The 13,631-nt window shown below is 35.3% G+C and overlaps 1 protein-coding gene across 1 annotated transcript in view; it reads right to left on the bottom strand.

Moving 5' to 3' along the window:
• LOC309844991 (diacylglycerol kinase beta) overlaps window positions 1-13,631 on the bottom strand; it is a gene marked incomplete at its 3' end in the record, with an annotated part of 308,686 nt that overhangs the window by 95,051 nt on the left and 200,004 nt on the right. The window contains exons 10-12 of the mRNA XM_082692421.1: window positions 5,186-5,303; window positions 2,960-3,048; window positions 2,761-2,877 (exon numbers count right to left, since the gene is read on the bottom strand). Coding sequence (XP_082548547.1) covers window positions 2,761-2,877; window positions 2,960-3,048; window positions 5,186-5,303 — 324 coding nt within the window. The remainder of the gene's footprint in view (window positions 1-2,760; window positions 2,878-2,959; window positions 3,049-5,185; window positions 5,304-13,631) is intronic.

The raw sequence follows: 13,631 nt of genomic DNA, 5'->3' as shown, positions 1-13,631 counted from the left end.
ATAGGACCTCTAGAGATCATGGTTTGCATAAAATAAGGCTGAGGCCCACAAGAAGGCTCTGGACTTTGCAGAGCTTAGTAAGTTGGCAGCTCCCTTGTTTCCTGAACAGAACCAAAGGATTTAGAGTCTTTTATGGTTTATATTGTGCTCTGCTATAGTGACTGAATCATCTTCATTTACACATTGATCTTAAGAATAAGATGTCAGGGGCACGTTTTCTGAATTGATTTGGACATGAAATCCCGAGATTTTTAAAAGTATAGTTTATTCAGAGGCCACAACCTATTTCCTACAAAAAGGAGGACAAATTTCTTTCCTTTTAAAAATATTTTATTTATTTATTTAAGAAAGACTGGCAGTGGGGGGTTAGTAGAAGAAGAGGGAAAAGTAGACTTCATGCTTAGTGAGGAGCCCAATGTGGGGCTTGATCCCATGAGGCTGACATCAAGACCTAAATCAAAACCAAGAGTTGGATGCTTAACCGACTGAGCCACCCAGGTGCCCCAGGAAGGCCCAATTTCTTACAAGGCTGAGGCCAAGATTAAGATCAAACATAAATGTACAACTGGGGGCACCTGAGTGGCTCAGTGGGTTAAAGCCTCTGCCTTTGGCACAGGTCATGATCCCAGGACCCTGGGATCCCCAGGGCTCTCTGCTCAGTGGGGAGTCTGCTTCCCCCCTCTCTCTGCCTGCCTCTCTGCCTACTTGTGATCTCTGTCTGTTAAATAAATAAACAAAATCTGTAAAAAAAAATGTACAACTGGTAAGTAGTTGAGGTAGCAATGTAGGTTTATGGAATCACAGATAAGAGGGACATTAAAACATACGAAAGAAAACCAGGAAAACAAAATGGAATATAAAACAAGAAAAGAATTTCAAGATTCCTTGAATGTCAATAACAGATTACTAGCAGTGATAACTTCAAGGAGAGTCATTTTTATAGAATGGAAAGGGCAGAAGACATACCTCATGGATATTAAAATAAAAAAAAAAAAGAAAGAGATCAGTCAAATAAAGAAAATTCTAGAAACTCACAAACCTTTGTACTGGAAGCTCACAAGCCTCATGCATATTTTTAGAGTATTCAAAATGTGTGCACATTTAAAACACATTACTTTTTTAAGAAATAAAAAAAGAAAAGCAAAATAATAAACTTAAGATATTACATTTGAAATTTATGAAGAATGGGAAAAAAACTTGAAGTACAAGGGAGAAATAAATTCTGATATTCTCTAAATTCAGCTTATGTTAAAGTAAAGAGAGAACTAAGGAAAGAAGCACTATATGGGGAAATTAGGGAAACAGGCTTCTACAATATTGAATCAAAAACTACGTATTCTTATAGATACTTAGCAAAAAAGCAAAACAAGAAACCCAATTATCATGTGTACAAATTTTCTAAAAAATCAAATAGTTGTGTTCTTCTTAAAACTGAGTACTCAACATGTTTAAGTAATCCATATGTGTAATTTAAATCATTGTTAGACATTTTATTATAAAAACCAAACACTTCAAAAAAATAAAACTCTTCCATAATTGAGGAAATTTCAAATGTAAATGTAATTTAACTGACTAATAGCCGAAAATGACTGAAGAAAATGTGTTCATTTAAAAAAAGTATATAATCGTATTTTTGAAATGCAAGTCACAGTTCATTCTCTCATTATCCTGTGTGTATGCATATGTGTGTTTAAGAAAAATTGTAAATGGTTTGTGGGGTGTGGGGTTGAAGGGCACTACAGAAAAATTTAAACTGAAACACTGCTCCCTACTGTTTTAATCTCACAAAAGCAAGAACAATTTTTCCTATAACAATAGGGCTCATACACTAGCTGGAAAAACAAAACAAAATTAATGTGTGTGTGGGAGAGGGGAAATAATCCCCTAAATACTTCTGTACTATATTATAAAAATGAGATTCTAATTAATTTCCAGAAATTAAACACAAAACTCTAGCAATTACCATCTATTTGAACCAGGCATTGATAATAACGCAAACCAGGAAGAATCTTAAAATTTCCCAGAAAAAGACCAATTTACCTCTTCTTTCTCAATCATCAATATCATTCTAATGACTAGAGTTTACATCTGTAAACATTATATGTAAATACCATATGTAAAATTTCATACCTCAAATTATGATACAGGTGAAGGAGTAAGGCAACGACATGTGGTGAAAAAGGGCAAAGTAAGTTCTTAAAAGGATCAAGAACTAAAATATGGACCCACTTGCATGTCTGCCTAGCCATGCGGTCAACGACAATTTGCTATGTTTTTCTTGGTTTTAGCATCTTCACTATGTAATTAAGTCTTTGGATCACATTATTCATCTGTCTACCCATTGTAAGCCCATAGATTCTGTTATTAAAATATATTTACAGCATGTGAGACAGAAATTTCTTCTAAAACAGCATTAAGGATGGAGGGAGAGCTAAATTCTACTCAGACTGTGTCCCACACGTGTCACCCACCCATGAGCCATGACGTCTCATCACCTTCCTGGTACCTCCCAGAGCTCCATGGAGCATTGGTGGAATCCGCATAATGGTATAGTCTTTAAGGTTGTCAGTAGCTCTAAAATTCTGGATTCTATGAGGACAAATCTGACTTTGACCTTTATCCCAGTGAGAGATGGATGACTTTATGCCCACTTAGTCTAAAATTCAGGATGATCGCCTGGGATAAAACTCTTGGAGGGTATGGGATACGCAGTCTCCACTGTGAGTGAATGCTAGAGATTTGTTTTCCAGTGTTACTCACTGTGATCTGACACCAAACACAATGCAGTCCTGTCAGGCCCTGGTAACATTTGACCGTTTTGTGGCACTTATCACACTTGGTTGGGCAGTTACCTTCAACCCAGTAATGATGCATGACCTAGAACAGAACAAGAGTACCGTGATCAGAAGAGCCATCCATACACACCACCCCAAGCAGGTGAGCAGAGCTGCACACTTACATCAGTGTTCTTCTTGGACTTCACGTAAGTCTTGATGCAAGAAGGAGGCGCTCTAGCCACACAGCGCTCATGGACTGTGTACTTGCAAACTGAAAAGAAACACGTACATGCATTCAGAGCTAATCCTGGTCCTGATTGCAATTTTATAGGGAAAGAATGACATTAACAGAACCTCATTTCATATCCACTGCTCCCTAATCAATCCAATCAGCGACATCAAGAAAAAGTCTAAGTTGACTGTTTTTACCATGGACTACAAACGGCCAATTAGTACAGGAAATATTATGCATGTGAAAAACCAAGACTCCTCTATCATGGCATAGCAGGAAATGCTTAATTAAATCAGGCCTCACTCAAATTTTTCACAATAATTCCCAGATGACAGAAATATTAAAGACAAATTGATGACTGCCAAATGGCTTGGTGTCATTTGCTAGAAGGAAGAGATCTATATTTTACAAAGTATAGGCATGAGAGCAGCTGGAGGGCATGGAAATAAAAGCTCACGAGTTTATGCTATTTTCTCTATTGATTTATCTAAACCTTAAATGGCTGATTAGTCCATTTCCAGAGAGTAGATTTCATCATACATGCCAGGCCTTCAGTATAAGTTTATCCCTCATTTGCCATCATGGTACTGTTCCTCCAAAAGGAACAACATTTTCTAAAAATATATAAATATACAACAAGAACTAAAGAAAAAAATGACCATATATTCCTCTCAATGAAACAAAAACAAACCCTTATATAGAATTAGAATGAAAAATACTAAATCCACGTAATATTTGCATAGTAAAACTGTTCCAAAATATCCACATTTATGATTTCCTTTGGTGACACTGAGAAAGAAGCCAGACTTTTTCTTCTTTTCCATATTGGTGATAATGTTGAGGATTGTATTTGCCACAATGGTTAGTTACAATTTGTCAACAAAATTCTCACTCTCTATATGACATCACTCACATTATTTGTGTTATCATTCTGCTTCATATGCTCCTGTAAGTAGAATCTACCATGAAAAATCCTTTACCTTAAAAATAACAAAACTTTAAAAACATATCACTTCCTTTGTACATACAGAACGTTCTAGCATAACTAGCCTTTCAAATGTGGCCACCAGAAACTGCCCTCTGAAGTGATATACTGTAATTACATATAACTTTATTAATATCACTTAAATGTGTTCATTAATATCACTAAAACATGGTTTTAATGTCAAAGAATAGATCTCAGAGGAAGTCAATTCTCAGATATACTACCAAAGAAGCTGCTACCTAAAAATAGCATTAGAAAACCATATATTGTATGAAGGCCAAGTAAGAAATCAGATTTAAAATAAATGCACAAAAATGGGCTGTGAAACTTGATCGTTTCAGTAACTCCACACAGAGCAGAAAAGGAAATGGATGGACAAATCGCTGGACCAAGAGAATGTCATACTTTAGTGAGGAGGACACATTGTCCCCTGTTTTAACAGGGTCATTAGAGAATGTACTATTGCTCGGGTATAAATATTAATGAAAAATACTTAGGTGGCTTTTATAAATTAATTGTTACATACTCCACCAGAAAATTCTAGTGGGCAGTACTCACTCAACAGAATACAATGAAAAATGCAGAGATAAATGTACTGAAGTGGAAATAACGGCCACAACTCAGGAGATGGCAATCTTTGGGTTCCAATTTCCACTAACCATATACGAAGGTTTTCCTCAAGACAGCCTTAAAAATCAAGTGCCTGAGGTGTAAGATTGGTTTGTATTCTTAATTTGAGAACAAATTCATAATCAATTAATTCGACTATTTCTTTAATGACCTAAAAAGAACTGGCTCATTATAGGAAGACAATGTGAATAAAGTGGCTAAGTTGAAAATTAAAGGACAAATATGAGTAAGATATAAATATGAGAAACCAGTGGGCATTCTCATAATTATCCCAGGAAAAAATGGGAATCATATGTAAATCAAACTACAATGGAAAGAAAATGGCTGATGAATTGGAAAATGTCCTTCGCTCTTTTCCAAGGGGAGAGTTTCCTAAAACTGAAGGAAGTTAAAGCTAGAGTGACCTAAACATTTAGGAACGTGCTGCAGGGTAACATAAACCCAAGGTACGGGAAGGGTCAGAATGATTTCTTAGGTCTCCATCTACAAATAGGATTATTCCATGAAATCAACCTTTCGTCGTTGGAGGTGATGACATCCAGGCAAAGCAAAGGTACTCACAGGAACAGCAGAGGCCCTGCTTCCCCACACCGATCAGCATGTTCAGGCAAAGATTGCAGTAGGCAGGTTTATTAAAGTGCTTGAGTCGCCACACATGCTGTCCATCATCCTTCACGTTCTGCACAGGACGTAAGAGAAACAGATTTCACTTAATGAAATAAACAGTGGAATATGCAAGTGCCAATAAAACTCAGAGCTGGACTGAGGCATTTGAAGACAATCTGTTATTTCATCCCTGCCTTTCTCCAAGATCGCCAAAGAGTCTAGAAAAACACATGTGCTCTAGTGGAATGAGATCCTGCTAACAACTCTCGGATACTATAGCAACGCACACATTCTTGTCTAATGTCAACAGTCCAACAGCAGGTCCCAAACCATCATAATGACCTGCCAAACTGAGCACTCCCGAAGAACAAGGACATATCTGCCTCGCCTCTGAATATTTTATCCCTAACACAATTCCAGAAACAAATAAATGGATAAAGAAAGAGAAAACATTCTTCAGTGGAAGAGTCTGACACATAAAAACTCGGGAAGAATGTTAACCCTTGCTTAGTAGTAGGAATGTGCAAATTTCACGATGGTGGGGTCTTAGGAGGCAGAGGGATGGGACAGAATGGGAGGGGAAAGACCAATACTTCAAGGTAAGCTATTGGTAATATTTTAAGACTTCAATTGCGGATTACTTACAGCTTATAATTTATATTAGCATATTTTTGTATGTCACAAATAGCAAATTTTAAAAGGTAAATTTTTTAAAGGACCTAATCTTATTACCATGTTGGTTCTTCCTCTTTTGTAAAATATGAATGATTTTAATCTCATAGAAAGGTGCTAAAATATTAAAACTATATTACTGTATTTATAACAATTACTGTAGTTATTTGCTGCAATAAAACCTTAGGTTTAAATTAATTCACATTTTAGCATAACAACTATAATTATGATTTACCTTTCTAAGTAAAACTATATAAGCCATAATAACTACTTCTCTAAAAGGCCTTTAATTATATCTGTATTATTCGGATTGAAGCAAAATGAAATAATATGATGATCATGAGTCTCTTGAATCCCTTACAAGAAGGTCAAGATATTAAGTGAAGTTATTATATATCATTACTTTTGTTAGTATCACTTTCTGCATTCACATGTAGTCCTTGTACACCATTCACCCACTTACATTAAACTCAGACTCATTTTAGACATCACTCATTCTATAGAAACCATTATAGGACATGATTTTTCACATTAGCCCAGTTGTCTTTTTTTCAGAATACATTCACCTAATAAAACTTTTTGATCACCTACTATGTGCTGGGACACTAACACAATTTCTGTCGTAGTGGCACAGCATACACATGTCCAGATCATTTCATTTCTCTTGATGCTAATATATTAATAATAATGCATCCTGGCCACTTTTTCCTATTTCTAGTCAAAAGATAAACCACCAAATTTGAAATCCTTGATTAAATCCATAGTAACTAAATCTCACATTAGAACCAGAAATGTCAGATTTGCATCATAATATGAAACATTAATGAAAACGCTTCCTGGGAGATAATTCTTCATGGGGGTCTTGAATTTCTGCACATTTTATAAGCAGAAGAACTGTCCTTTTTTATAGACTATCTTTTCAAAGATATCTGAAAAACAAATAGCCTTGAATAGAGACATATCTCCCTCCAGGGGAGAGGGCAGGTTTACTTACTCTCCAGTATAATAAAAATAATCTCTTCCTTCTAGGAAAAGGTTAAGCAGGTTTGTTTACTGCACATTATAAAAGATTTAGTTTCCCCAGGCCAAGGGTTCCAAGGTCTGATGCTGTGCACAGTGATTCCTTGGGCCACATTCCATCACTGTGAGACTCTATAGGCCCAGAGAAATGCCTCAGACATGTAGCTCCTATTGCTTGCTTTGCTGTAAATAAAGAAGTCCTTTGTTTCTGACCCAGGGGTCTCATGTCCTCTACAGTATTCATGAAATGTTAGCAAGCTAACTTGTTAACTTACAAGTAGGGTAACTCTCAGACTCTTCACAGTTCTTGACAATGCTTAGATTCTTTTTTTTTTTTTTGGACAAAGGCCTAACAACTCTTAACAAAAGCAGTTATGTAGAAACACTGGTGTTTCAGTTTCCTTCCACAACTTAAGAAATAGGCTTCATAGTAATTTAGTAATTTCTAAATCCATTGCTGGTTTGTTTGAATCATAGGATTTCTAATATCTTTATTATATGAATGGAAATGTTTTATATATTCCTTTAGCATTGCTGTATTTTTCCAGCTGTCAATATTTTAAAAGTTCTATTCCCTCAAAAAAGAATAAAACATCCTGAGTGAAAAGCTTAAGTAATGGGGCTGTTAATTTAATATATAAAGATAGGTAGATAAAAAGACAGACAGGTATAATATAGAGATATAGATAGATAAAGTTAGCTTAAACTAAGATTCTGAAGTGAAAAGAGGAAAGGGAAAAAACCATAATTTTCATATGTATTACTGTTCTCATAATCCTTGTCATTTTATTTTCAAATGAGTGTCCATTACATGTGAATAAGCCTCATCCTTTTGAAGAGCACATATGGACGAAGTTAGCTGGCATTTTCCTTATCAAAAAATAAACAAGTCTGAACGTGGGTGTTCTGTCAATCAGAACGCTTAGCCATGTTACAGGCTGCAACTGATGTACAAATCCATTACCCAGACATAAAAGACTTTACCAAAAAACAAATTAAATAGCTTTATAGCTCTTAACCGGATACATCGCCAAAATATGCAAAGGATGAAATATGTATGTGACTTCAAGAGAAGAAATTGAAACCAGGAGCCAACTACTTCTCAGCAGTGCAAATTATACTCCAGCGCCCTGTATTTTCATGTCTTGTCTCGTTTGTCTTATTTAGATGGTAAACTTCGTGGGGGACTGGGAGGATCTGTCCCTTACTCCATTCTATCAGCTGGTAAAGCATATTCCTATTAGTACTTCTGTTGCAAATAAATATTTATTGTCCTGGAAAGGAATTCATTTTTTTAAACAAGAAATGATAAAGAAATCCAGAGGGTTCGATTCCTGGACCATTATGAAAATGTGGATCAGACATTTCCCATTTCTTCTTATTTTCCTCTCTAATAAAATGAAAGCACCCACTTTCCTCTCCCAGGCCGTGGGGGAGGTTTCATTATACAATACCTGTGAAGTCAGTTTAGCTCCTCAGAAGACTGGTGTTATATAAACAGCAAATATTATTACCATCACTGGATTGAGTTGTGTAACATCTCAATGTTGCAGCCCAAAGACTTGAGAAGGATGTTTGTAGGTTCACCATACTTTGTTTCATAAAAATTTTGTTCCCACTTTTTCATTACCAGGCATCGCTCTTAAGAGAAATTTATTCCTGATATTTGTAGAACACTATGTTTTAAAATTGAAGCAGTTCAGTTCTGTGAACTGATGAGGAGAGAGGAATACTTAATGAAATGTAGGCAAGTTCACAGAGCAGCTCCACATTCTTCTTCCCCTTTTTGTCCCCCTATAGTCAAAAGGAGGTTTCAAAGGCAAGAATGCCCTTATTCTAGTGTTTTCTAAAGTTTTAGTTTGTCCCTAAATGCATCCAAGATCACATACCCTCTTCAAGTGAACTAGGGCTATTATAAATAATATCTTTTATTTTTTTCAAAAGACCTCAAGGAGAAATTTTACTAATGTCATAACCAAAATGCTCCTAACCCCCATACTTAGTCACATCCCTGTTTCAAATGACTTCACTTAAAACACATTTAAGAGCTAACACTGCAGGGGCACCTGGGTGGCTCAGTGGATTAAGCCTTTGCCTTCGGCTCGGGTCATGATCTCATGATCTCCGGGTCCTGGAATCAAGCCCTGTGTTGGGCTCTCTGCTCAGCAGGGAGCATGCTTCCTCCTCTCTCTCTGCCTGCTTCTCTGCCTACTTGTGATCTCTGTGTCAACTAAATAAATAAAATCTTAAAAAAAAAAAAAAAGAGCTAACACTGCAAATGAATTCCAACTCATTAAATAATAAGGACCATTAAAATTACCTTACTTTTCTGCTCAACGTCTCCAAAAAATTGTAACAATATGAAAGAAAATGCTCTTTTAGACAAAAAGATGAGCTATATCAGGTCTGGGCCAAGAGAATGCAAAGAGATATTTTAAAGTTCTGAGGAGAGTTGCAATCAACTGCTTATCTCCAGACCCCAGTTTCTGAAGTCAGGCTCAGGGCCTGCCATACTTGGGTTCAAATGCAAACTTATCAGGTCATCACATTGCATAGTCATTTTCCTTGAATGACCCAATCTGGAATGTCAAGAATTATTGCATTTATCCAGCTTTGTAATTCCTTTCTAGATTGAGCAATGTATAAACAGCAAAACAACATCTCAACCAAATTAAATTTTAAAAAATAGAGTGTGAAGCATTACTTTTCCAGATATAGCCTAGTCTATTAAGAAGGCATCATCTTCAGCTCTCCATTATATTCAGAAATTTCATTAGGAAATAGATTCCATTAGAAATCAGGAGGCACACCAGCAGTTACTTTCACTTTGCTGAATCGGTTGAAAAAAAAAAAAAAAAAAAATATATATATATATATATATATATCCTAAAACATTTTGATCAACAGCAAAGTTTAAATTACATATAGAGTTTAAAGTCCAGGATTCTGAGGACACATACAGAGAAATCAAAACACATATTCACCAAAAACCATACATGCAAGATGTGGGGACTACAATCCAAGACTAAGAAGGTAAAGTATTCTTATATTAAGCCAGGTTCCTACTTAAATGTCTATTTCTGTTTTTATGATAATAGGAAGTCAAGAATTTTCCTTGAAAAAATCTAGTAATGTTCCAAGATTACAGATACTAGGAATTGGAGCATTATTAATTATCTTGTTCACCTAAGAAAAGGAATGTCCGAACTCAAAGTATATTGGAAAAGGAAAAGGATATTCTTGCCTACCTTCTTTTTAATGTGTCCAGAGAGGATGACTGGCTAGCAAAAATGACCTCATTAGTTAATAACAGAGCCTGGGTAAAGATCAATTTGATGAACGTCACTACTACCATCCTATCTCTTCACTAGCCCATGCATCTTGCTGAGGTTGTCTTAAGTGAGTTAAATAAAGGGTAGTAGATTCCTTTCTCCCAAACAACTAAAAATAAATCAAAACTCTTTCTCTTTGTAATATGACAGAGTAGTGACTGGCTAAATCAGGGATCAGAAAACTATGGCCATTGGGTCAAATGTGGCTGGCAACCTATTTCTGTAAATAAAGTTTTATTGGTCTCCTTCCTTTACCTAGTGACTGTGATTGCTTTTGTACCAGTTGTAACAGAGGTACTGAGCATTTACAACAGAGACCTTATGGTCCACAAAGCCTAAATTATTTACTCTCTCTGTTCCTTTACAGACAAAGTTTGCTAATCACTAGAGTAGAGCTTTATTGCTAGATGCAATTATTTTCAAATAAAATATTTTCATTCAAAATTGAACTCAAAAAAATTCTTTAGTGAGATGAACTCCAAAGGAAGAATGAGTAAGTCTCCTGTATAAATGACTATGCCTCAGGTGTAATTAAAATCACAAGTGCCACCCAACTCTCAGTTTTCCTCCAGACCTAAGAGACTGTACCATTTCATGTTGGGTATGCTAAGTTTGATGGACTTCTTATTTTTTTTTTAAGATTTTATTTATTTATTTGAGAGAGAGAGAGAGAGAGAGAGAAAGAGAACGTGAGGGGTGGAGGGGATAAGAGGAGAACCAGACTCCCCACTGAGCAGGGAGTCTGCTGAGGGTTTGATCCTGGGATTCTAGGTTCATGACCTGAGTCAAAGGCAAACACTTAACCAACTGAGCCACGCAGGTGCCCAAGTTTAATGGACTTCTTAGAAGAGAAAGGAAATGACTCTTACTTTCTTGCATTTGATTGAGAATCAGATTCTGATCAACTACATTTCCATTTTTTATTATGATTCCCAAACAGATAATATTCAAAAAAGAGTAGGTTTTTAAATTCTGTTGATAGAGAAAAATAAACTACAAGGAAGTCACAACTGTTCTGCTTTGCACTAGAAGTAAGGATTGCTCTCCCAGGACAATGCTTTTATCTGTGTAATTTGGCTAGTACACCACAGTCACTTTCAAATACACCATGGTATTTAACACGCACTCTTAATCAGAATCTACTCCCCGAGCTCCTAATTGACAGAAGACAAGAATATATAGGACAACAGAACAAGACAGGCTGCACAATAAATGGCTGGATTCAACCTAAAGCTTCTGGATTTCCAATTTGATTAGCAAAAGTGGGGTGGGGAGGGTTGTGGGGGGAAGAAGGGGGGAAATGGCATCATGAATCACATTCTCTACAGGTAATAACATAACACATTAACTGCCTACAGAAAAGGAAATAAATCTCAATTACTAAAAAAAGGCCCTCATCACTCAGTTGTCATTGTGTCATTCCTGCTTTGTAAAACACTTTCCATGCCTTGGAATTAAAAAGCTGTTTCTAACAAATAAATGCTCTGTTTCGTGATCATAATTACATGGCTTATACATTTTATTAAAAGACAATTCAAAAGATTATTGGCTTATTCTTTTTTAAAAAAGCAAAGGAAAAGGGATTTAACTCTCTTGAATTGTTCTGTACAGGGGGGAAAAAAATCCCTGCTCCTGCTTAAGTTGATCTGTAAATGTTAAACGATGTTGCCCTGCCATCTAGCGGCCTTGACCGGGAACACAATTTTGAAATGTACTGGTTACTGCTTTGAAACCCTGTATTGATCTCTCCTCTATTACGCTCCAAAAACATCTCCTATGACTAAAAACACAAACCATAAATGTAAGAATATGATTGTAAAGTAAATTAGGTATGTAATTAACCTGACAGAAATTAATGACAAAGAATTCTAATTCAATTGAAATAAAGTTACTACTACACCAGAAACTGATGAGGTACTGTTTGTTTGAAAGAGTCTGCATTAAATCCATATTAAATCTGTGGACTACATTTACCCATGCCATTTTCATAACTTTACAAATACCTATATTTGTTAATTGAATTATAAACAATTTCTAAATAGTAGTTTCCACAGATGAACATTTCAAAATCTTTCTGTACAATTTTAAATATAGATGACTAAGACTGTATTTCTGCATTTTGCTGTCCAAAACCCCAACTACCAAATGGTTTAGTTACTCATTCCTGCACATTCTCTCACACTAAAATTTTTATAAATATTTAGAATAAGCACATATAAGCACAATTTTAGCTTTAAAAATACAAAATTCTCTTCAGAACTGTTATTATCAGAACTTCCTTGACTAGCATTTGACTTTTTCTGTGTAGAGTATACAATGAACCTTAAAATGTTAACATTTTATAAAATTAGTCTTTTGTTTTCTCCTGATAGACTTATATACACTTTGTCAGAAGGTGTATTAAACACTCAAACAAATATTTATAATATAGAGATATACAACAGGTTATTACAAAAAGATACCAGGTATGAGAACATCAGATACAAGAAACTGCTGCTGCATTTGTTTTCAAAATGTAGAAATATGTATGTATAGACAATAAGGTCTATATTATCTTTGTTTTATTATCTACTTTAAGGATAACATCCCGTATATCCTCTATTAGTAATTTTCTTTGCCTTCCTCTGGCCATGTCTAAAATCCTATGGGTCTCATGAAGGATAAGATTAACCTGAATGGAAAAGAATTTGAAGAATCAGGTGAAAAAGAAACAAACACTACTTCCCTGAAGCCCACTTACATATTCTCAAACCCATATGTAAATATATAAAAACATATTTGTATATATTCTCACATGTTTTACAAACACAGACTGTAAGATTTCTTGAAGGCTTTTAAAAATCTGCTCTCTTTAGTAACTGTGGTATAGTCTTGAATCTGCAAGATTGTTATCTCTGGTAACAAGAAGTATGCAAAGTTTTGGAGTCAGCAGCCAAGTGGTGGACATTATGTTTTTGCAGCTCAAAATTCTAAATACTGTATGCGTGCTTTCCATCAATAATGCTCTTTGAATCTTAGTATACATTTTTCTATATGCATGTTATGGTTAATTCTTTTTTACTAATTCTAAATACAAAAATTCCATAGTGATGCATTGAGTTCAAAATTAATGATTACTGAAAATGACATCAAGGTTGGGTAGCAAGGTTTGGTTTCAAAGTCACTGTCATACCCCTTAGATTGATTTCTCTTCCCCCAAAGCCCTCTTTAATTAACACTGGAGGCACTGATACAAGAAAACTTTTGATAAGCCTAGAATGAAAGGCTGGCTGATTTGATGATATGTAAGAAAATTTATGTTTCATATATATATTATATAATATATGTGTGTGTGTGTGTGTGTGTGTATATATATATATTCTCAACTACCTCAATAT

Source organism: Mustela nivalis, assembly GCF_964662115.1.
Source record: "Mustela nivalis genome assembly, chromosome: 12".
Classification (NCBI taxonomy): Eukaryota; Metazoa; Chordata; class Mammalia; order Carnivora; family Mustelidae; genus Mustela; species Mustela nivalis.
The sequence above is the reverse complement of the archived record's forward strand: the minus strand, read 5'-3'. Positions and strand labels throughout refer to the sequence as shown.